The following is a 24,340-nucleotide window of genomic DNA, read 5'->3' as shown; positions in this document are numbered from 1 at the left end:
AGCAGCAGGACCCGCTCTCCAGGAGACACGGCTCAGCCCAGAGTGCCCGCGAGGCAGCAGGAGCGTCCCTGGGAGACACGCGATCTTGGTACTCACGCGGGCCAGCCCTCGAACGTGGAGACCGTGAACAGAGCCATCATAGCTGAGAGGACGTTGTCAAAGTTGAAGTCGCTGTTTTGCCAGATCCTCTCACGGACCACAGGGTTATCGACATCCCCGTCCTTGTAGAGGATGAAGAGCCCCCTAGAGAGGAGAGGAAGTGGGCGGTCACCCTGGCAGGATGTGGAATGTGTCACGCTGCCCGATCCCTCCCCGGCCAGGCCACCGTCCTGAGCGTGGCACAGCCTGCGCTTCTCCGTATCATGCCCTGCATTTAGCCTACTCAGCGGTTCAAACAACCGTGCAGCAACGGCTAAATGAGCATCCTCCAGAGTGACCAGGCAGACACCCAGCCTGATCACAGACGAAAACCACCGAACAAGAACCATCCCTCATACGATGGCCTCAAAGTGTGCAATGAAGAACCGAAAGTTTTGGGCGTGCAGAATTCCACAGGCTCTGGGAAACAAGCCCAGGCATCCTCTAATCTACATTTTAGTTTTAATCAAATTCCTTCTCTACATTTTAGTTTTAATCAAATTCCTTCTCTACATTTTAGTTTTAATCAACCTCCTTCTCTCATACTAACAATATTCCCAGTTTTCTTTCCAAAACAATTCTATAATCGCTGGTACACAGTATTTCTCCTAGAATGCCTCTATTTCACAGATGAGAAGGCCAACTTAGCGAGGGAAGGGAAAGCGTCTTCACGCGGCTGCTGTGCTGTCAACTCCATGGGCGCCCCCCACCCCAGAGCATGAACGGGGCCCCTGAGGTGCACTGTCACAGTCACATGGCCTTTGGTGCTCTCTGACTGCACCTTCTGCTGAAAAGAAACCCTCAGTGAACACAGTGCAAGCAGGCCAGCCTTGCCTGGTGACATCTCAAAAGGACAGGGACATCTATGCTTCTAAGGTCTCAGAACTTCAGGCAATGGCCTCCGTGTCTACCTTCATAGTCTTTTGGATGCATTGGGATAAGAGGAATGAGTATATGCCACCTGCTCTCTCCTCTGCCCACTGTGAACGAACACATGGCCAAGATGTGGATGATGGGAGCAAGGAGAAAGAAGCATCCTGGGACCTGTCAGAAGAGGGTGGCCAGATCCTGAACTCCAGGAAGTTAAGCTTCAAGTTCTGGTGTGAGGAAATAATTGGATACGTGGCTGTAGGGGGAGCTTTTGGGGAGCATTTCATAATTGTTATTTTAGGTTTTAGTGCCCACTCTCTCCCCCAGTTTACTGATTCTATACCAAACATCAGAAGTCACCTGTCCATGCCTTAAGGGTGATGAAAAGCTTTGGAACTAGACAGAAGTGGTGCTCCCTCCACAATGTGATTGTATGAAACGTCACTGAACTGTACAGTTTGAAATGGTTGATTTTACGTTATGTGAATTTCAGCTCAAAACAAAACCCTTCCACGTCTCCAGCCATGGGCTGAGCTCTCAGGCCTCTTGTCCTCCACAACGAAAACTTCTGAAATGCTAGCACGAGCGGATTCTTGACGCTTTTTATCTGTTCTTCCAAACTCCCCACTCCCACGTTCAGGACACTCACCTGCATTCTTCGGGGTTACTTTTGGCTTCATCTGTGCATCGATAAAACTTTCCCTGGATACAAAACAGACAGACAGTCAAATGTGGGCTCCGCCTGAAGAAGACGGGCTGGGCTCCATGCTTGAAGGCCCTTCCCTGTACCTTGAAGAGCTGCACCCCAATGCAAGCAAACATGAACTGGAGGAGGGTGGTGACGATCATGATGTTGCCAATTGTCCGGATGGCCACAAAGACGCACTGGACCACGTGCTAGGGAGAGGGGGTGGGGAGGGGACAGGGGCGTGTTAGTTCCCTGTGTTATTTCAGCCACGGGGTGAACTAACACCAGCCGAGATTTTCTACGATTACATGCAATTTTATATTATCTTCCTACCTGACAGTCCCTTATGCTTCGTTTTTCAGGTGGTTATCTATGGAGTTACCCCAGTGCATTATGGCCCCCTGGGAGGAACGCCCTGTAAGCAGGTTCCTCCTTGGCTTCCTCCAAAGCAGCGAGCTCAGTCAGAAGAAATGCCATGGGGTACAGCACTGCCTGGCACACAGGGTCCTGTACCCCATAAGACGACTTAGGAAAATGTAAACCCTCTGGCCTTTTGTACAAACTGCACAAGAATAGATTTAAAGACTAAAAGAAACCCAGAGGAACACTATTAATAATGAAAAAAGCAATGAAGTGTGAACAGTAATCAAATAAAGAAAAACATCTTAAATGAACAAAAAATTTAAACAATAATAACTTTTTTTCATGGAAAGCCCTTTTATTTTAAATATAGCAGTGTGTACATGTCAATCCCAAACTCCCAATCTATCCCTCCCCCTACCCTTCCCCCCCTGGTAACCATAAGATCATTCTCTAAGTCTGTGAGGAAAATAATAACTTGAAAAACACTACCAGCACTTAGCAGAGGCAGCTTCATTGGTTAGAAATGTTCTTTTCAAAGGCAAAGCTCACTGGAAAATCCATCAGGCCTCAACCCAGTCCCGGCCCAGAAAAATCAGTGATGACAGCTAACCCCAACTGAAGCCAGCCCAGCCTGGACAGGAATCCAAACCTTAAGTCCTTTTGCTCTGTTGATTGCCCTGAGCGGTCTCAGAACCCTTAAGACTCTCAGGATCTTCACGACTGAGATGGCACTGGATCTACGGGAAAGAGCAGAGGAAAGCAAGCAAGCAGAGTGTATCATGGTGGTAAAATGCTGTGAGATGATTTCACTTTAGTACAACTATGGTGGGGCCACGTGGAGCAGAGCTAATCTCTCCCCATGAACCACACACGAGGGTGGGTCTCTTCCTTCCGGCCCACGCTCCACGGCCCCTCCTAAGCCAGGCCCCCCGCACTCTCAGAGACCCTGACGGGCACACAACTAATGCAGCGGAGACACAATATAGGAGTTTGCTTTATTCTTTCCCCCTGAGGTAAATGCTAGGCAGTACTTGTCTGAGTTGCATTGGTTTGGTGGGTTTTCTAAGTTAGGAGGCCTGCTGCAGTGCGCTGGTGCTGGGCTTCTCTGGCCTTCAAGGAGTCCGCTGTTGGGTGGGAGAGACGGGCAACCGCAAGCCAGCATGCAGGTGTGACAACAGAGAGAAGGCAGCCAGGGGAACACACCTTGGGGAGTCTGGGAAGGCCCCATAGAGGTGATATCAGGTGAGTCCCGAGTGGGTATGGGGTTAGCATATGGGGGGGGGAGCGGCAGCTGGAGGGCGCAGGCACGGCTGTGAGCTTACAGGCGTTGCAAAGATACTCGTGAGAACGCCTTTCCGAGTTGTGGCTACATGGCTCCCTCTCACTGGGTACTGATGGGAGGTGAGGAAGAGGATTTTAACACAGGGCAGTTTCAGGCAGGGGTCCTCCCCCTTCTGAAGGGGATAGAGCCTCTCATTTCCCTTTAGTTCAGAGGCCATGTGCACACATGTGCTCTCATACGAGGGGCACCGATGGTCAGCACCTGAGCAGAGGTGCTTCAAAGTCAGCAGGAAAGCAAGGCCACCCCTGGACGCTCCCGCTGGAGCCTCTGTCCCAAACCCCCAGGTACGGCAGGTAGGCAGCGTACAGCTGGGGCTGTTCCCCACCAGAAATCCCTCAATGCCATGGAAAGGTTCTGGGGCTCTCACTTGCAGCTTTGGCCCCTTCTAGCTAAAAATTTTAGATGCCGGGCTTCCCTGGTGGCGCAGTGGTTGAGAGTCCGCCTGCCGATGCAGGGGCCACGGGTTCGTGCCCCGGTCCGGGAGGATCCCACATGCCGCGGAGCGGCTGCGCCCGTGAGCCATGGCCGTTGAGCCTGTGCGTCCGGAGCCTGTGCTCCGCAACGGCAGAGGCCACAACAGTGAGAAGCCCGCGTACCGCAAAAACAAAAACAAAACCAAAACCAAACAAGATTTTAGATGCCAAAAGAAAAGAGTCATAGCAGCTGATTTATCCTGGAGAGTAAGGGAAGCCTTCAATATCCAAGCTGGAAAGGCCTGAGAGGTCACCTCGTCCAACCCCTCCTGTATAGATGGGGAACTGAGATCCTGGGAGAGGAGCCCCCACCGGCCCCGGGCCCTGGACCAGCCCCTGGAGAACCCAGACTAGAGTCCAGCTGCCCTCCCTCCTAGTCGAGACTTCTTTCACCCTCTTTTGAAAAAAGTATCACAGAGAATAATGAGCACAACCCAGCAGGGGGCATAAAAAGAGAAACAGAAACACAAGAAAGGATGAGCTGTCCCAGTGCTTTCTGGCATGGGCACAAATTAAGCTTTCCCAGATAACCCAACGCCATAAGTAAAACGATGCCTAGGCTTTATGGATTATGTTAAGATTCCTCACAGAGACCTTCCTGCCCAACAGTCCTGTACACACACGTTCACACACGCCCCAGCATACTTACTGGATCCCAAATGACACCAGAGACACCCCAACGACCAGCATATCCAGTAAGTTGAAGTAGTTCCTGCAGAAAGCCCCTTTGTGGAGGAAAGCTCCGAAAGTCGTCATCTATAAGCAGAATCATGAGGGATTTAGAGTTTTGTTTTTCTTTTCTCTCTGCAAAGGAAAAGAAACCTGGGCTCTTTACAAAAGCTTGAGCAACGTGTGACTTTACGAACAAGTGTGCATTAGGAAGCCAGAAATGTAAACCAACAGGGCAGAGCAACTGAATGCTTTGTTCAGAAATGGAAAAGGGGCAGCTGATTTCCTATACATTTTAAAAGAGGAGAGCAACTATTTCACTGGACACTATCACAGTGAGAACACATTTCAATTATGAATACATCGTTGGCGCGTCCAAAGGCTCTGTCTCAGCAGAGAGTCCACTTGACCAGGTTTGTCAGGATGTAATCACTGCCCAGACAACCTGGCTTCCCCACAAAACGCCAGTTCCGGCCCTTCTGAGACCCCAGCAGAGCCCACATTGCTCCAACCCAGACTTCCCAAGTGGGGCTAGAAGTGCCCGAGCCCCGGGCTCACACGCTCCGTTGATATAGAAACGTGCATGGTTTTCCCAGGCCCCGTATTGCTCCTAACGGCCCTTACTGATACACCCATTTTAAAGGCTCCTCCAAGCCCAGCTACTCTAGCGTGTGCCAGGTGTGGCTCAGACGCCATCACCTGCTAAGTCACGGCCCTGAGTACCCGGAGCCCACACCGCAGGTTCCCCACTGAGCTTCCTGAACAAGGAGCTTACTGAGGAAGTGCTCCAGAATAAAAACTGCAGAGTACATGGAGTTACTGCTTCTTTAGACAAACAGATGGGAGAAGCTTCAGATGAGTACAGGAGAGGAGAGGCAGAGCTGGGAGCTAATTATACTGGCCCATGTTGAACTGCCAATAATTAACCCTCTTTAACCTACAAAAAAAAGGCCACTTCAGATGGTTTAACCCCGTATCCAAACAGCCTTCCAAATCCTCCCCAGGCCACCAGGAACCACTCTTTTGAGGTCAGCTGTTTCTCAGAGACTCTGCATTTTCTGAATCCTTGTTTTAGCTCATTTTCCACTCTATGAGATACTTTCAAAATGAGAATTGATTTGGAAGATTTAAGTCACTGAGGCAAATCTATTAAAATTGAAAAGCAATAATTGTGGGGTTTTTTCTTTTAAATAAACCTGTATCTCTTTGCCCTGAAGCCCAAGAGAAACTAAATGCACTGAACAACTTAAAAATGTGGAAAGTAAAACCTCAATTAACCAGGCTAACAGGCTAAAGATAACATTTTCCTGTTCAGTTTGAGGAGAAGCAGAGGCCAGGTGAGCGTACGTGCACCCCACGCCCTGGGCCTTCTGCTCCAATGCCCATCACCGTGGAGACGGAGGCAGACTCTGCTCACTGACCGAGGCAGCATCTCACTTGGGACAACTGTCAACCAAATTTACTGGCCTAAAGGCAGGAAAATGAACTCAAATGTCTAGAAGATTTTTAACAAGGGTTTAAACAGAGGTTGGTTGGTTGGTTTTGTGCTAGTATTTTCAAAAAAAAAAATAAAAGGAGAGAGAGAACATAACTAAATACCCTATTGCCTGGAATGTTAACTGAGGTTTCATTGTACAGAAGATTTTGTAAAGAGCCCAAGTTCCACGGTACATTTAAAATAAATATTTTTTTCTTTTTTTTTTGTCCTGAGATGCACACACAAAATCCCCAACATGGTTTAAAGAAACTGTGGTTCCAAGCCCTCATTTCCCAGCTTTTCTCTCCACTAGGAGATGACTGCCCTGACAGTTGTCCCAGGCCACGTTGTCCCAGCACTGCGAGGACGCATGCCCCTCGGCAAGTCTGGCGTTCTGGGCTCTCCGCTGTGGGTCTCCAGACCTCTGAGTACATAGGAACGAGCTCTCCCCAGGGTGGCTTCACAACCAGTGCACAAACCACATGCAGCAATGGCGACTGGCAACTCATGCATGGGCAGTACATTCCAGGCCCCCTGTCCACAGGGTGCTCTTTCCGTTTGTGTAAATGTAAGCCCATCCATTAAAACAGATATATCTTAACACAAAGAGACCCACATTATCTTGCAAATCCTGTTGCAAGAAAATAGTGCGTTACTCTTTTAGGGCACTGAAAACATAATGCAGTCAAAGAAATGAGAAGAGAGACATTCCCTTCGCAGGAGAAATGCTTTTCCTCCGACTTTGATGTCAAGAAGGGTGGAAGAAAGTTCACACATAGTATTGTATCTGTTATCAGTTGACACATTTCAGAGGACATTAAAAAAGGAGCAAAATATAATTCCCAATCACTATTAGGAAGCCAAAGGAGCTCCTACATGCATTCAAAGGTTAAAAAGAAACAGCAAAAAACAAGTTGAATGGTTACAGGAAAAAAATCCTTTGGTTAAAAAAAAAAAAGAAAAGCGGAGCTTGATCACAGAGGACAAAAACTGAAAATAGCCAAAAGCACGTCACGCGTCTTGGCCGTGTGTCACACACAGGAGCAGGCCCCTGAAACACACTCCTGTGGCACCTGTTACCTTCAAAACGATCTCAAATGCAAAAGTACCAGTGAAGACATAATCTGCATAACCTAGCATCTGGAAGGTAAACAGAGAATTGCCACCGTTATTGCTACCGCTGCTTTAGAGTACGCGAGGATCAATGAAAAAGCCATTACCTTCAACAGGATTTCAACAGTAAAGATGGCTGTGAAAGCATAGTCAAAGTAACCCAGTATCTGCAAGGCACAACACGTGGAGATGAGAAAAAGGCATCTGGACAAACCCCAGCAGCTACACGCCCACAAGCGGTCAGAGAACCGCTCTCCCGGGATATGCCTGCCACCCTGGAGGAAAGTGCAGACATGCTCAAAGGGCCCCACCTTGGTCCAACCAAGAACTTTGGGGATACTTACCTCCTGTAAGCACTCCGGGTGACCGTCCCCCGCCCCCCGGCCCAGCCTCGTGTTCTGGGCAGACAGAGGCTCACTTATGAAAGCACTATGCTGATAAGTAACTTGTGGCACCAGATAAATTAGTCTCACACACATTTTAGATTTTTAACTGCCTTTTTGGTAGAATGAAATATGCTGTCATTCAGCTGAACTTCGGATTGGAGGGAAAATGTAAACAAAGGTATTAGTGGCACCAAACGGGGCCACGTGTCCCCTCCAATTCCAGGCCATTCAATCAGGGAGCAAACGTCCTTCCCCCACCGATGTGCCGGGCTGGAGAAACCTGCAAGGAAGAGTTTCACTTATCATCTTCCTCCTGCCGGCTGCTCTGCATCTCACACTGCTCTCTCTCTCAAGGCAGGTGTTTTCCTTGCTGGGCCCATTCAAAGAACGGACTGACTTGGCCTCTGAATGATGGTTCAGGCCACTTTATCAGCATTCCTGAGAATACCGTCTCCTTCCAAGCAGTGGAGTCCTGCTAACCCCTTCAGGGGTCCCTGCTTCTCCTCAGAGCCATGGGGGCCGAAGGGCAGGCAGGTGGGCAGCAGTGGGGCTGTCTAAGGCTGCCCACAGAGACTCCTCAGCCACGAACACAGCAGCCGAGACTCTGCCACTGGGAGAGGCCGTCCGGGCTGCTTACCTGCAATGACAACTGGGCTCTGTGGTTCGGGGGAACTGAAGAGAGTGGCCCTGGAAGATAACCCGTGAAGCCTACCCAGGCCAACTCCGTTCATTTCACAGAGGTGGATGCTGAAAACGGGCAGCTGCTCAGGCCACGTGGCCAGTCTCTGCATCGCTGAGCGGGAAGCCAGGTCTCCGATGTGTCAGTCCAGAGCCGCGGGCCCTGCTGTGTCCGTGTGGGACCCATCCCAGGGGAGTCCTTACTACTGTTCCACTAAGGCGAGGACCTCTGTTTCAGAGGCAGCCCTCCTCGCTGAAGTTCTCTCTCTTCAGACAGCATTATTCATTTCCCAAACTGTTTCCATTTGGGGATTTATAAATTTTACTGGAACCCTTCTGTGTATCTGTGTTTCCGGCCAGGCAATGAAAGGTCTTTCCCAGTACACTACCAAGGCTGCCCACAGGGAGCCCTGCCCCTCCTCCTCAGCCCCTCCGAGGTCACAGCAGGGCTGTGCCTGCTGAAAGCACGTGGGTAGCCAAGAATGACACAGCTGCCGACGAGCCAACAACTCAGCCTGGTACCCGGGGTCAGAGATCTGGGATGCAGGGTGTTCTTTCCTCACTCTGCCTCCTTTCTCTTTTTCACTAATGAATCGGCTAAGGTTTTTTAAAAAAAGCACTGCGTGATATTAGTTATACGACGTATCTCAAGTAGTGAAGCTCGCAGGGAGAAAGCAGAATGGCGGTTGTCAGGGGCTGCGGGAGGTGGACATGGGTAAAGCTCCTGTCCTACAAGGTGAGTGGGTTCCAGAGATCTGCCATCCAACATGGTGCCCAGGGTTAAGGATACGGTCTTTTGTCCTTAAAATTTTGTCAAGGAAAATCTCATGTTAAGTGTTCTGACTACAGTCAAATAAAAACACTGTGGTATTTTAAAAGCAAGACACACATACATATGTACATCTATTAAAAACGAATGATAACATTCTTGCGAAAAGTGGCAGGGAAATGAACCCATGGGGAAGTAATTACAATAAAAACTTAGAACGTGAGGCCCGCATGTAAATTAACTCTTTGTCAATCTGTGTTCTAGGACTAGCTTCTGACCTAGTCCATCACATAATGGTATTTTTTTCCCAAACAGCTTTTCCCCCTTGTGTCTCATCTTTAGGATGGAACCAGTGACACTGAGGGCCTTGTTGCATCTGAGTGTTTAGACAGCCTCGAGAATCTTAACAAAAGCCCTAACCTCTGAGTACAGATTGGGACAGGCTCAGGGCCTTCATCTTTACATCACCCACGCATGCTTTGAGGGGAAGATCCTTTAATCTTTGTATCAGGGTGCTCGAGTTTCAGCAATCTGATAGATTGGGTTTGCCAGGCTTCAAACCAAGAGCACTGGAAATGAAAAGACAGCACAGGGCTTGGTTGTCACAACTGAGATCGTGGGACACTGATCTGGTGATTCGTCTAAATCCACAAATCTCTAAAAATCTCTTGTACAGAAAGAGGTACCGACCAGGCAAGGCAGCAACCCCTGACGGCCTCGCACACTTGCGGGCCTCCTTCCCCGGGCAGCTTTCTGGGCGATCATCTGAAACTACGCTACGGTACTGAGGCCGGGCAGCCAACAGGCTACCGTCCTCTGAAGCTGTCTTGCCTCTGGACTGTTCTCAGTGCTGACAGCTGACCTGCTGAGACTGAATTTCTCAGGCAGGAAGTGATTTAGGTACCAGTCTCTGACCAACATCGATGCTGGGGAAGGGAGCCAGCCCTAAATTACGAAACTGATTACAAGTACAAGACTAAACCCTCTGCTTGTTTTCTTTGTAAAGCCACCTCCTGCCCCAAACTAACCAAAACTTAGTTTTTCTCCACTGAACCCTTCAGGTCCACATCTGTCATCTCCCTAACTTGTATTTCTTGTCAGTAACAGAACCAAGTAGCTTTGCGCGTTTAAGTCTTCCTGCCAACCCTACATAAGAGCTCCCGGGCATGTGACACACCTGGTTTCAATTTTACTTTCTCTCCTGCTGGATGCTGCCACCAGGCGGGAATCTCAAAATAGGTGTGCATGTGAATTGGACCAGGGAGAGGGAAAGAGGGACCAAAATGCTGGCAGCGAGGAACGGAGAGGTAGAGGAGCGGAGCCCCTGAAAATACTCAGTTATCGCAGAATATTTGAAACGAGGTATAAAATATTTGATTCAAGAAAGGTTTGTGCCCATAAAACAAAACCTCTCTGGCACTGACAAACCTGAAACAAAATGCCTGCAGGTGAACAAGAGGCCCACTTGAGCTTTTGCCCTCATGGCCCCTGCAGGCCCTGCACGGATGCGGCCTCTGCCCAAGAGCTCAGCACCAACCCGGGGAGCCCCGCCCTGCCGTCCTCGCTGGGGGCTTACAGTGTTCCGGAAGGAGTGGCTGCGGATGGGGTCCTCGGCGGCGAGGGCAGCGCTGCTCAGCATGATGAAGACGAGGATAAGGTTGGTGAAGATGTGGTGGTTGATGAGCTTGTGGCAGCCCACGCGGATCCTGCGGGGAAAGCCGCCGCATGGACGCAGCCCCAGAAGGGCCCTCAGCACACTAGGGCCACTCCGCGTTGACGAACCAGGTGGAGGACGGCTGTCCCTGTGCCGCCCAAGCCCCGACCCAGCAAACGGACCCACCGGACCATCAGCCCCTGGAAACCCCAGGATGGCAGACCCCAAGTGTTCTGTACGGACACACCGCAGAGACCACTCACTGAGTCCTTAAAAGTGTGGACACTGTCCTTCTAAAGGTGAAGAGACTGAGGCTTCAGCCTGTGAAAGAACGTTCTTAAGGCGACCCAGCTATGGGAATTCCCCGGCGGTCCAGTGGTTAGGACGCTATGCTCTCACTGCCGAGGGCCCAGGTGTGATCCCTGGTCAGGGAACTAAAATCCCACAAGCCGAGCAGTGTGGCCAAAAAAAAAGGTGACCCAGATAGTAGGGACCAGGGGCAGATTTCCAATCCAGGTCTGAGGGTGACATATCCCCACCATAACATGAAGCCCAGCTGCTCCCTTTCCCTGCCTTGGAACAGAGACCCAGGTCAGAGCTCACGCCAACAGCTCAAAAAGAATGGAAGCAATCCCAGCAGTTGGGCTGTATCAGAACATGGCCACGGTAAGTGAGGCTTGGTGCAATCTCCCGTTATGTGGAGATTCTGTCATAAGTGCTATTTTTGCAGGGAGGAGGGGGAGTCGACCCACAACAAGAACTTCTGAGAAAGTCAAGTGAAAGTTACACCATCATGCAAGAATCTTAGAAGGATGCTACCGCGTGTGCCCAGCACCCCCAGCCCTGGCTCTCACAATGGCTCCACAGGCCATCAGAGCCTTTCCTGATGCCCCTGATGTCCCATGGGCTAGTTAGTTAGTGCCTGACTTCCCTTAGCCTCAATGTTTGACTTTAGAATTTAAAGATTATTTTTGTCTATAGAATACATGTAGGTTTTCCTTTGAAATGTTATTTTCACTTTAAAAACTGGAGTCCACTTTATATGAAGGTGACCCCTTGCTTCAAATCTTCCCTTTTGGGGCTGCTTAATGCTGGGATGTGGTCCCTGGAGGGCCTGCAAGCCATCAGCAGCTAGGGAAGGCCTTCCAGTGCTGTGAGGGCAGGAGTGCTCAAAGCTTTGGGGGGAAATCAATCCATTCCTCCAATATAGGCAGACGTAATGAGCTGTAGATGTCAGTGAGTCAGCTGAATAACTTTTTAAAAGAGATACCCAAACTGTCAACGGTGATGAAGACTACCACCCAGTCTTCGAGTCTGTAAGACTGCGGCCCCCCTTGCTTCCCACCTATGTCTCCCTGGAGCCTGTGAATTTATGGAGTTCTTTTGCCGACAGCCCAGAACTGCTTCTGCAATTCTAGAAACCTTTCCGGGAGCCATCGATCCCCCCTGGCGCTTCACTCCTTCCCGGATCATTTGAAACCTAGAAACCAGCTAGTAAATACACATCTTCCTCTTACAGTACTTGTGAGTAATTACCATGTTCCTGGTGAGCACCTGATCATTTCAACAAGAGAAATGCATTTTAAGCAGGATATCAGGGAGCTGAACTGAACAGCTACCATCTATACAATTATTACTTTATCACCATCAAACTCAAGAGGGAAAAGTAATCAACTAAACTGGATCTCTGGGTGAAGATACTCTGCAGAAGTTGGTCAAAATCCTCATCCCCCACAGCATCTTAACAGAGGCCCCCCTCGTGAAGAAAGGGTCCTTTGGATGGAAAACACTTCACAAGTGACGACTCACGGCACACCAGAGCTGTGGGCTCTGACCAAGCCACAGTATTGCACCACTGCTGCCCCAGTGCAGGGGTTGGTGGGGAGGAGAATCTGGAACAGCACTTCTCCCAGGACCTGGTCACACCCCTAAGCCCCTGGTCCAGGCACAGGAAGGCTAGGAAGAGATGCACAGGGGGCAAAGGCAAGGCTGGAGCAGGACAGGGGTCCGAGGGGGCTTGGGGGCCCTGACGCTCAGGCGCAGAAAGGGGCTGAGAACTATCTTCCCTCACCCCATCCCCAGCCACCCTCTAGCAACCTGTAGGGTCCTGGGGGAGACGGGGCAGCCGTGCAACTAGAAAGGGGATATTTACGGGTTGGTCTTGCTAAGAATGAAGAAAGCGCTCCCTTCGGGGATGGGGGTGATTTTCTCTTTCATGTTCAACTCAGACATTCTTCGAGGACGGGGGCCAGCAGGAACCTCGGGTTCATCCTCTTCCTCCTCCTCTTCCTCTTCACCTACTTTAAAGGAGACACTTTTTTTTTAGGCGTGAAATAAACAAAGACTGCATTTGGGTTTCCATGGTCGTCCTCAATTTCACATGAATATTTGGCTTAAACGTTAACATCGTCTATCAGCTTCCATTAATCAAAACCCTTCCAAATCCGAACGGAGAGTATATGGGGGCGGGGAGGGGCTGAGAAGCGGCCGTCTGGTGAGCATGCGTAGCTGTGGGAATGAGGCCCCAGCAGTTTAAGGTCTGAGCGAAGGTGAAGGTGGCAGCTGTGGGATTCTCACTGCCCATCCCCCCAGCACCTTGCTGCTTCCCCAGCAACCTCCGTGCTCAGCTTCAGCCTGAAAAGCTGTGTGGGGTTTCAAGGCACACACAGGCCCCCAGGCTCCCTGATTCCATGGTCCCTCCTGTGTCAGCCAGTAAAGGCCCCAGTCGAGGTGAAAGTATCAGGTGAATGTTGATAACTGGCCGTCTCCTAGAGAGATGTCCCAGCCCAGTGTGGGCTTGCCCTGCTCCACCTGCACGTTCTCTCCCCACCCCCCCGGAGCCTAAGTTACATGAGCCGCCTGCAGCCACGAGGAAAAGCAGAGCTAACCGGCCCACGAGGGGACTGCACCCGTGGCCTCGGCGGCCTCGGCAGCCCCGCGTGCGCCCAGCTGGGCCACCAGCCGCAGACTCAGCCGCTGATCAGAGTGAGAGCAAAGACACGTGGCTCACGCGCTGAGAGCCTGTCTCGGGCCTCCGCCACATACCTGGCACATCACAAGGCGGGTAGGGGTCTTTGTCCTCATCCTCTTCTCGGTAGTCATCGATGGTGACCTGGGAAGACAGAGAGGTCTTGGGAGGAACGGAGACCGACTTAAATGTACTCGAGAGGGGCGAGTAAAGGCTCAACCCTGCCGTCCAGCAAGGGGCAGAGGAATTGTCTCCAGAGTGTGCGCTGTATGTAAGTGTGTCGGGACAGCAGGTGCCCCCAGATGGTGACTCTGCTGAAAACAGAAGGTCTGAGGGCAGAAGAGGAGTAAACTGGTGTAACCCCTGCCCAGCCAGGGACAGCCAGCCCCACCCATGCCTCTTCCTCTCCCAACACTGGCACCCACGCTACATGAGAACTGCCTTACGGATTCCTGCCACCCCGCCAGACTGAGAGCCCCACGCACGCAGGGACCTCGCTGGTCTTGGCCGTTCCCGGTCCTCAGTATCTGACACACAGTCACCACTCAAAAAGTATTTACTGACTCACTGAATAAATGAACAAATTAATGAAAAATCCAGAGCTGACACGGTGCACAAAGTTTCACAGTAGGGCCTTAAGCGCCCAGACCCTCTGATCCTGAGACACCCGCACTCTGGGGACAGACATCTTTCAGCAATCCTTGATTTTAATCCCCACTGAGAAGATACTGACACAGGTCAGGCCTGACCACATCATTCCAATCAAGAAAAAATAAGCGGTCAGACCAGTTCAGTATGCATCATACCAGCTCTCTAGTGAAATACCGTTAACAACCAGCTAAGCGCCTTAATTCACTCAGACACCCCTGGAAAGCCAGTGTCTATGACGGGGTGCCACACTTCCACTACTCCATAATACCACACACAGCACTGTCATGGTGTAAAGGGTACATTTACGGTGACATCAACAGAATCGTTTTGAAACAAAGTGGAGGATGTAACATCTACCTTGTTGTCGCTGTTGGCTATCTGGTTGATTTCTGGTTTGTTGTTCTTTTTATTTTCCAGGCTTTCTTTTCTACAGAGAAGAGGAGAGAACAAAAAAAAACCCACGTAACCATACTGCTTTGTATAAAAAAGCTAATCAGGATTCTGAATCAACAGTGGCCCAGTGAAGGACGGAAGGTAATTGGAAACAACCCTAATAGCAAGAACATAGCACAACCCACACCCAGAGCTTCCTGTTCACCTCACTGCACTGGATTCATTACACAGATCATCTTATTACAATTCTCATCCAAGAGCTAATCAGCATTGAACGCATCATTTATTTTATGACGCCAAAACTAACTGCAGTGATTCGTTAAGCGTGGGGACGCGTGACTCCTACTCTCAGCTCCGAGGGCCTGGGTTCTGCCCAAGAGTCCATCCTCTTTGGTCGGCCTCACAGGACCAGCCAGGATCGCCACAAAGCAGCAGCACAGGAGCTGCAGCTGCTGTGGAGCCGGGCGCCCCGGCAGGCCCCACCTGCGAACGGCTCCTTGGGGCAAACCCCTCGGCAAACCGCCCAGGTGAAAATGGGGTTACCTGGCAATCTTCTTCCTTTCCTTTTCCTCAGCTTCCTCTTTCTGAGCAGTATTCAGACTTTCAGCATCTGCCAAGTTGTCTACAGCGATGGCCAAGAAGACATTCAGTAGAATATCTAATTCGAAAATGTTAAGGAGGCAACACAGTTCTAAATGCAGCTACACACGGTCAGTAATGGCAATGAAACGCCCCCGTGTTCAGGAGGCTGGTGACAGGTAACTGTCCCCTAGTGCTATGTTCACTTGGTAAAGCTAGGAGACCAGAGTCCCATTGTTTTTCAAAAAGAACTAGAACCTGTAGAAGATAAGCTGGTCAAAAACAAAATTAAGATTCACCAAAACCCATGAAAACCTACAAACGCCAACATTCCCCTTCATGCGTGTGCATGTATGTGCTTGTGCACATGTGTCTATACATCTAGGGGTCTATGGCTATGACACACATTGCATAAAACAATCTATAACATAAGCGTGTTGTTTTTATGCATTTTGCATTTCGCTTTATGCATTTTGTTTTCTTTCTTTTAAAACACTCACACCCACAACATATCTATCTGGGGTGTCCTTTCCAAATAAGACCCTGCAAAGGCTACACATTATTCAAATGATGATCCCGTTGCACAAGGCAGCCGGAGCCTTTCTTATTTGAAATGACCTTCCGAGTCTGTGAATACCTCGTTCATTCGTTCATTCCACAAACACTGACTGACTCCAGCACGCCTGCCTTATTGCCCGATGGCTCTGGACCGCTCCTCTGCATTGTCCCCCGGTGGCCGTATCTTAGACTATTGTGGTTGAATTTCATTTTTGCAAATAGTAGAAAGTTAGGTGACTGAACAAGTTATCAGGTTTTTGGCTCTTACTATAATGTTCTGTGTGTGGTTTCCTTGAATGACTGAAAAAAATATCCTGAATAACGTTCCCAAATCAGACGATGCCTGTTTCTTACTTGTTAGCAGTTAAGTACATTTTGGAGAAGCACAGGGATCAGAGGGCAATAAATAGGTCAAAACGACTCCCTTCTCTGACTGATGCTTCCCTCTAGCTGACGTACCGCCACCTGCGTGCAGGACAACAGGAGCCCAGGGACCCCAAGACAGGAGAGGCACAGCACGGCCCCACACACCCTCCGCAATCTGAACTCTCAGGCAGGTTGCTGAACATGTCCACAAACGTAACCTAACAAGGCGCTGGTAATGAGCAGCCTTCCAGGGGATGTCATGCTCGACCTATTCAAGTCTTTAAAGAGGATAGAAATGTGAATGGATTCTATGAAGGCTCTCAAAACACCTTTGATACAGTAGGATTATTTTTTAACAGAGCAGCAATGAGCCTGGGGAAGCAGTTTGTCCTGGGCTTGGCGATGGCTTGGCAACACGAGCTCTCCTCTGACAGACGTGGGGTAATCACGGCTCAGAAAACAATTAGTGCTGGGAATAACTGCACTGAGAATCCCTACTAATGACTGCAACGAAGAAATACTGCATCTCTAGTCTTACAATGACACTAGATTCTTTTAGGTAGTAGAAAGAAAATGCAGAGTAATAAACCACAGGAAAATCTTACAAGTTTGTAACAGGTGGTTTCAAAGAGCAAATACCCATTATCTGTTTTTAGAAGCATTACCCACCAGACGCTCCTAAACAATGGTGTGCTGTGGAATCTATTTGAAAATATCTGTCAAGCACCTCTGATGTGCCAGGCACTGTTCCAGGTGCTGGGGACATGGGAGGAAACAGGACAGATTGGAGTCCAAGCTCCCAAGTAGCGTCTATTCTAGCTGGGGGGGGGGGGCGCAGAACATAAACTACTTAAGGATTTCAGAGAGTGACACATGTACTACAAAGAAAACACAATATCTAACTGGAAAGTGGCCAGGGAATACTTCTCTGCAGATTAGGGCCAGTATACGGCTGTGGCCTAAAGAATTAATCACGAGAAGAGCAGAAAAAGAAAATACTGATCATTCACTTAACAAACACTGACCAAGGGCTGTGTGTGCATGACCCTGTGGTGTAAGCCACGAGACATGCGAATACAAAAAGAGATCGCTGACTCAAGAAGCTTCTCATCTAGTTGGGAAGATGGAGAAATGCCACCCCAGACTCCAGCAGGACCCACAGGCAGTAAGAGGCATATGCAGACAGCCGGGCAGGGGGAGCAGGGTGGTTCCCTGCAGCAGGGCTGTTGGAGCTGCATGAGAGACTCCTAGCATTTCTCTGTGTTGAAAGAGGGACTTCCACATAATACACTGAAGAACAAAGCATTGTCCCCATAGGTTTGCACTGGGGTTTCCACCCTGAAGAAAATTCACTAACAAGCCAGAGAAGATACAGCTCAAGGGATGTTGTATGAAATTAAATTTGTTTTCCTCCTCTTAATCTGTCTTACCTCAATTTGATTACAAGCCAGCCAAAAGAACCTGGAAGCTAGAGGGACATTTTTCCTCCCTACACCCTCAAGGGTGATGGCACGGGGAGCAACAGGGCTTTGTCCTAAGTCACGCCTTGGGACCTGTACAGGAGATGGGACGTCACGCCGAGTGGGTGGCCACTGGTGCAGCCCACGTGCCGTCTCAGGCTCCCTCCCATGGCTGCTCTCATTCCTCAAAGCCTAACTGAGACTCTGCTTCTCCTGTGCTGCCCTAGCAACAGCGAAGGAGGGCACAAGAGTGAGGTGAGGGCACTCACCTCCCCACCACCACGGCTACCACCATCGCCACGGGGAAACTCAGAGAGGAAGACAGCAAACACGACAGGGACAACAAGGCGGCCCGGGTCAGCCTGAAGGCTGAAGGATACAGTTACCACAAATGAAGAGGATGATGAAGTAGATGCAGACGATCATTCCCGAAGACGACGGGCCCCCGTATGCCATAATGCCATCATACATCACAGCGTTCCAGTCTTCACCTGTCAGAATCTAAGAAGCCAAAACTGGGATCAGCGGGCAGGTGGACTCACAGTTCCCACGGTTCTCCCAGAGCTCCTGGGGGCTGCCCGTGTCTGGTGTACCTGCCTTGCACAGTTCAGTTTGCACTGAACAAACGCATCTGTTATCCTATAGTTTTTTAAGTGTCATGCTTAATCACATAAATACATGAGTTAACTCTTCTGGTGAAAATAAAATAGCATTCCATGTAAGGCTTGTGTACCCTTTGACGACACCCCAGCCCATTCGGCCCGCTCCCCAGGAGCATGCTGTCGGTGTGTCTCTCCAGGACCTTTGTGCATTTAAACACGTATATACCCACCCAGAGAAAACGGGCCGTACAACCAAATAGAAATTTGGCAAATGGTTTGACAAGGCGAAGCAATTCACAGAAAAGGAACTATAACTGGCTCCTGCCCACCTGAGAAGACATTCAACGTCACTCCTGACAACAGTAATATCAATTAAAACTACAATGAGATACCATTTCCATCTACCAGACGGGCAGTAATCAAAACGTCTGAACACTCACTATGGTGAAAGGGAGTTAGGCAATGGGCGGTCCCCACACCCCATCGCCGGAGGATGAACTACCACAGCCTTGAAGACAATACTTGGGCAAGGGCGTCAAAGTTAAAAATGGACACACACCCTTTAAACCAGCAATTCCACTTGGGGGAATTTATCCTACAGACCTACTGTCACACACGTGCCCCATGGTGTATCTTCAAGGTCATCCACTCAGCCAACACGAGACGCAGTGGAATATGCATCAGCAGGGGACTGGACCCGTGAACTCCGGCACACCCACACCACAGAACAGAGCAGCATCGAGAAGGAGGCGGCAGCTTTTTATGGACCAGTAAAGAAGGTTCTTAAGGACACGTTAGTTGTTAAAAGGAAAGATGAAAAAAAGCATGTAGGATGAGCTACCATCTGTAGGTGGATAGGCAGGTAGCTATGTTTATTTACATCTGAGAAAGTACACTGGGAGAGCACCGAAGAATCTGCTTAACGGTGGTTGCCTCCGACAACGGGAAATCGGTGGCTGGCTGGGAGGGAGACGTGTCACTTTATGTGCTTTTTTAACATTTGAATTTTGTGCCGTGCACACGTACTACAAAAACCACTGCCACCATGCAGGTTTCTCTGAAAGTACCAAAAAAAAAAAAAGACTCATCAGTGGCCAAAAATTAAAACTGAGTTATATTATACTTTATTGCTATAGGCCAGGCCTAGAACAGTGACAGTAATTCCATTCACTTCGAAACATCCAAGTAGGAAAGAACCTTAGAGATCATTCCCTAGGCTCTCATTTTTCAGAAAATAGTGACTTTCCAAGGTCACAGAGCTGAGCACTGGAGGAACCACCGTGGGACGTCCGTGTCCACTGCCCCTCCCGCCAGGCCTTCCCCCGTCTCCCGCAGGACTCGCTGCTGGCATCGCATGTGAAAAGCAACAAGGACAGATGAGGGCAACAAGGGCGCTGCGTGGCTTGTGGGATCTTAGTTTCCCGGCCAGGGATGGAACCCACGTTCCCTGCAGTGGAAGCACGGAGTCCTAACCACTGGACAGCCAGGGAATTCCCAGGCAGATGGGTCTTTTTTTTTTTTTTTGCGGTACGCGGGCCTGTCACTGCTGTGGCCTCTCCCGTTGTGGAGCACAGGCTCCGGACACGCGGGCTCAGCGGCCATGGCTCACGGGCCCAGCCGCTCCGTGGCATGTGGGATCCTCCCGGACCGGGGCACAAACCCACGTCCCCCACATCGGCAGGTGGACTCTCAACCACTGCGCCACCAGGGAAGCCCCAGATGGGTCTTTTAAATCTACCTGCCAGGCTCTAAGGAAGGGCTTCAGCTCACAATACACAAGGTGGGGGTTTGGGACACCTCAGCTTACAGCCAGGTGGGGTGGAGAGGCTGGGCCTCTGCGTGCAGGGCCACCTGTGAACCTCTGACACTGCTGCTCCCTTCTCAGCCCGATGCCTGCAAAGGCCCCAACAGCAGAGACATCCTGAGTCTGTGTGTCCTCATTACATCACACGAGGGAGGACAACAAAGGGCCAGAAAGCTGTCACAACTCTTTAATCACCCTGATTCCTCTGACTATACACCAAGGCACGAGGGCTTTAGAAGTCACTTCTCTGCATAAATCCATTATAACCAGGATTACAAAACTTGCCTGCCGCCAAAAATTAGCAAAGGACAAGAAGAGGATTTTAGAGCCTATGTCACAGGAACCTCAGAAACCTCATACAATCAAACACAAATTTTTGGTTGATTATTTCGGAATACAACTAGTGGTCTCACAAAAACGTGAAATCACAGCACACAGGTCGGGAGTGAGATGCAAAACAAATGACTTAAATGGCACAAAATTAATCAGAGTGTTATTAGGGCAGAGGTTACTAATGCAATAACAATGGAGTGTTTTGTCTTATTGATTCGTGGACAGATGAGAAGGCATGCCCTAAGGTGCAGCCCAGGGAAAGGATGGCGGGGGACCCACCTGGAACACCGTTAGAAGCGCTTGAGGGAAATTATCGAAGGTGCTCCGCTTGGTTTGAGTTTCGTCAAAATTAAACTTGCCGCCGAACAGCTGCATCCCCAGCAAGGAAAAGATGATGATGAAGAGAAAAAGCAGCAGCAGCAGTGAAGCGATGGACTTCATGGAGTTTAACAAGGATGCCACCAAGTTGCTCAGGGAGGTCCAGTGCCTGCAAGTCAAGACAAGCGGGTGAGCCCAGAGCGCCACCTGGGATGGAGCAGAAGGTCCCCCAGGCGGGGACAGGGCTGACCACCACCCACGTTCAGAAAACACCTGCAGTGAGATGCGCACGTCCTCACCTGGTCACTTTGAAAATTCTCAGGAGCCGCACACAGCGAAACACAGAGATGCCCAGAGGAGACATGATTTCCAGTTCCACCAAGATCGTTTCCGTGATTCCTCCACACACCACGAAGCAATCAAACCGATTGAAAAGAGAGACGAAATATGCCTGCAGACCCAAGCTGTACATCTTTACAAGCATCTCGCAGGTGAACAGAGCCAGGAGGACTTTGTTAGCGATATCTAGAAAGACAAAGGGGCACATGTCCTCGGGATCTCATCATGGGAGTGGCTCTGACCTCTCCCTCCCCGCCTCCCTCTCACCAGCCACTGCCAGAAGTGCCCCAAGAACCTCTGCCCTTGTCTTTGCTCTTGCCCCAGTTACAGAAATGCGGCAAGAACGCTTATGGTCTGCTCGTCTGTCAGGCTCTGGTCCTACTTCTGGCTACTACCCAGACGTGTGCCCCTTGGAGAAGTTCCTCGGTTTCTCTGGGCCTCAGTTTCACTGACTGTAAAGTGGGGAGGGGCAGTTTACCACATAATCTCTGCTACTTTCGAGGCCTAAAAGCCTACAATTCTGCATTGAGGTCATCACGTGGTTTTTGTTTGTTTGTTTCAATCAGTAACAAAAAAAAATCTGTCGGATCTTCCTTACAGCGCCATGATCTAAGAAGCAGTTGCCTATCAGGGTCACTTCAGGAAATGCCACCCAGCAGGCTGGAGAGTCAGACAGAAACAGATTTGAGTTGATGTCAGGCAGGGCTTCACAATGGCTCATAACTGTCGAACTCAGAATGGGATGAGCTCCCGTACCACCCTGCTGGGGCATTCGAGGTAGGTGAACAGCCACCGCTTGCCAAGAAAACTACAGAGGAAAATAAAGCTTCCAGTGGAGACGGGGAGAAGGGATGATGAGGTCCCTTCCAGCTGCCTGATTCCTTGAGCCCAGGTTGTCACAGGGTTAAGACAACGAGCTGCTCTGGAGTTATCAGCTTCGAGGTGCTTCACGCACCACATGGCACAGACCGCACCGCCTCTCCAGGTGCGCCCTGTGCTTGGTTCTGCCGCCTTCCAAGCTACTGCTCACTGGAAATGGTCCTAGATGCTACCCTATGTCCATCAGAAAAGACTAGACTGCAGTCAGACAGCCTCAGGGATCCCCTATTCGGAACAGAAAGAGAACGGCTTCTGCTTATACCTTGAATCTGTGTCAACCAGTCAGGCTGGTTGTAGTGCTCAGAGGAAATGGTTAAGGTGTTGAGAAACACCAGGACAATAACCAGCCAGTAAAACGTGACAGACTTCACGGCAGCCCTACACCTTCTGCGACTGAAGCGGTTCCAGCGGCGCCAGCGTCGGCTGAAAGAGAAGCAAACGTCACTCCCTGGATGACAGATGCAGCACCTGATCAACATCACTGAGGAGTAACTGCACTCTGGAGGTCCCAGCTGGGGTCAGGGTGCAGGGAGGAAAGATGAGAACAAATGGCATAGAAATGACCAGACCTCGTAAGACAAATTACTTTGGTTTTAAAATGCAACTTTTAAAAGCACAGTCTTGACTTGATCATGCTATCAGTTTCCTTCCTATGGCTTTAGATAACCCCATAATCTGTCATATGCAGTCCTCAAACCATTAGGAAATCTAGATATTCACAGAATCATGAGTTCGTACACATATGCAGTTCACATGCCCACCTCGAGGCACGTGGATCTGTCCGAGCTCTCAGGGCAGAGAGACCAGCTTATCATACACGTCTCTCGCAGCACCTCAGTCATCATGTGGAATTTACCAGGCAGCGAAGTGCTCCCAAACCCGAGTTTTCCTTTTAGGGAAACTTTCAGTCCTTTCTTAAATCTGGAGGTTCCTCTGGAGCCGGAGAGAGCTGTCGACGTTGAGTACTCCTGAGTCATCAGGTGCCCTTTCTAACTAGGGATGCTCAAAATACACCTTCAGGAGAAAAGCTAATATTGAATCATGTTTCCATACAAATAGAATGAGCTGAGCCAGAAAGACAAGTAGCGTGTCCTCTACCAATTCGCAGCTGCAGTACGTAATTAGAGAAAGTATTCTTTCCCTTAGCCCGTCTCCCTATAGGAAACGTTCCCTGCCACAGGATGGCTTGGTGAAGGGGGTCCCAGGGAAGGGCAGGCCGAGTGGCAGTGTCAGCTCTGTCTAGCCTGTGCTCAACGATGGGGGGTGGTGGGCGCTTCCTTTAGGTGCTTGAGTCAGAAGAATCTCCAGGCTGTGTCCAGGGCTGTAGCCCTGGCCGACTCAGCTGCACCGATCTGCTAAGAACACTGTAACCCAGGGGCCAAAGAAAGAGTTGTGCCAGCTCTTTGGCAAGACCTGGAACAAGCAAGGTGCATCTGGTTACTGCTCTTGCTATGTGGTTTCTGATGGTAATGGCAGCTGGAAATATGATAACCAGCATAGAAGAAGTCCACTGAGGACACTAAAAACTGTCCCCACAAGACTGGGTTTCTCCTGTGATGCATAATTCAGTACACATAAGCAAGGCGGCCTGAACAAGATCCAGCCTTGGTGGGTCTACTCACGCTGCAGTGACAAGTCACAGATGTCTCCCAAATCTCGGGGACTGTCTCATCCCCACAAACCCGGCACTAGGCACGTGGAGGTGAAGGCATGGTCCATGGCCCCTGTCCTTGAACAGTATACCGGGCTGTGGCAGGTAATTATAAATCCACACCAAGTGTTACACCCAGGGTACTGGGTACAGGAGCAAAGAGAAGGGAGCTGCAAGGGATCTTTGGAAGAGTCGGGGAAGGCTTCTTCAAAAAGCTGAGGTCTGGGCTGGCTCTCGATAGCTGAGCAAGAGTTAGCCGGGGGGAGAGGGCAGGGCACTCCACTCAGCTCCCCCAAAGAGACTTGGATGGGAAGAACGGGAGTGTGTGGTACACTTGATGGCTTGAAAGCAGTCCAGAATAACAAAGTGCAGAGTCTGGGAAGGGTGTCAAAACATGAGACCATGTTTTGGTGAGCTGGGGGCCAAATTATGAAGGAATTTAAATGCCCTCTGGCAACACGAAGTCCATGAAAGGGCTTTTAATTTTTTTCTTTCTTTTTTTTTTTTTTGGCCGTGCCCCACAGCATGTGGGATCTTAGTTCCCTGACCAGGGATTGAACCTGTGTCCCCTGCATTGGGAGTGCGGAGTCTTAACTGCTGGACCGCCAGGGAAGTCCCTTTTTTTTAAGTCAGGTTTACTGAGATCTAATTCACGTATGGTAAAATTTACTCTATTTAGTTCTACAGTTTGTAACCACAATCCAGATGTAGAATATTGCCATCACTCAGTAAAATTCCTTCATGGCACTTTGCAGTTAATCCACTCTGCTCACCCCAGCCCCAGAAACCACTGATTCGTTCTCTTTCTCTATTATTTTG

The 24,340-nt window shown here is 49.9% G+C and overlaps 1 protein-coding gene across 5 annotated transcripts in view; it reads right to left on the bottom strand.

The window, feature by feature from the left end:
* CACNA1D (calcium voltage-gated channel subunit alpha1 D) overlaps window positions 1-24,340 on the bottom strand; it is a gene marked incomplete at its 5' end in the record, with an annotated part of 447,563 nt that overhangs the window by 61,160 nt on the left and 362,063 nt on the right. For all 5 annotated transcript variants that reach the window (XM_082664922.1, XM_082664924.1, XM_082664926.1 and 2 more), the window contains 15 exons: window positions 97-243; window positions 1,658-1,710; window positions 1,798-1,905; window positions 2,709-2,796; window positions 4,524-4,630; window positions 7,241-7,300; window positions 10,543-10,672; window positions 12,773-12,920; window positions 13,666-13,732; window positions 14,597-14,666; window positions 15,176-15,290; window positions 17,976-18,096; window positions 20,614-20,821; window positions 20,952-21,177; window positions 22,133-22,293. In XM_082664922.1, coding sequence (XP_082521048.1) covers window positions 97-243; window positions 1,658-1,710; window positions 1,798-1,905; window positions 2,709-2,796; window positions 4,524-4,630; window positions 7,241-7,300; window positions 10,543-10,672; window positions 12,773-12,920; window positions 13,666-13,732; window positions 14,597-14,666; window positions 15,176-15,290; window positions 17,976-18,096; window positions 20,614-20,821; window positions 20,952-21,177; window positions 22,133-22,293 — 1,809 coding nt within the window. The remainder of the gene's footprint in view (window positions 1-96; window positions 244-1,657; window positions 1,711-1,797; window positions 1,906-2,708; window positions 2,797-4,523; window positions 4,631-7,240; window positions 7,301-10,542; window positions 10,673-12,772; window positions 12,921-13,665; window positions 13,733-14,596; window positions 14,667-15,175; window positions 15,291-17,975; window positions 18,097-20,613; window positions 20,822-20,951; window positions 21,178-22,132; window positions 22,294-24,340) is intronic.

This window comes from Grampus griseus (genome assembly GCF_964374135.1).
Source record: "Grampus griseus genome assembly, chromosome: 10".
In the NCBI taxonomy this organism is placed as follows: domain Eukaryota; kingdom Metazoa; phylum Chordata; class Mammalia; order Artiodactyla; family Delphinidae; genus Grampus; species Grampus griseus.
This window is presented reverse-complemented; position numbering and strand designations above follow the sequence as displayed.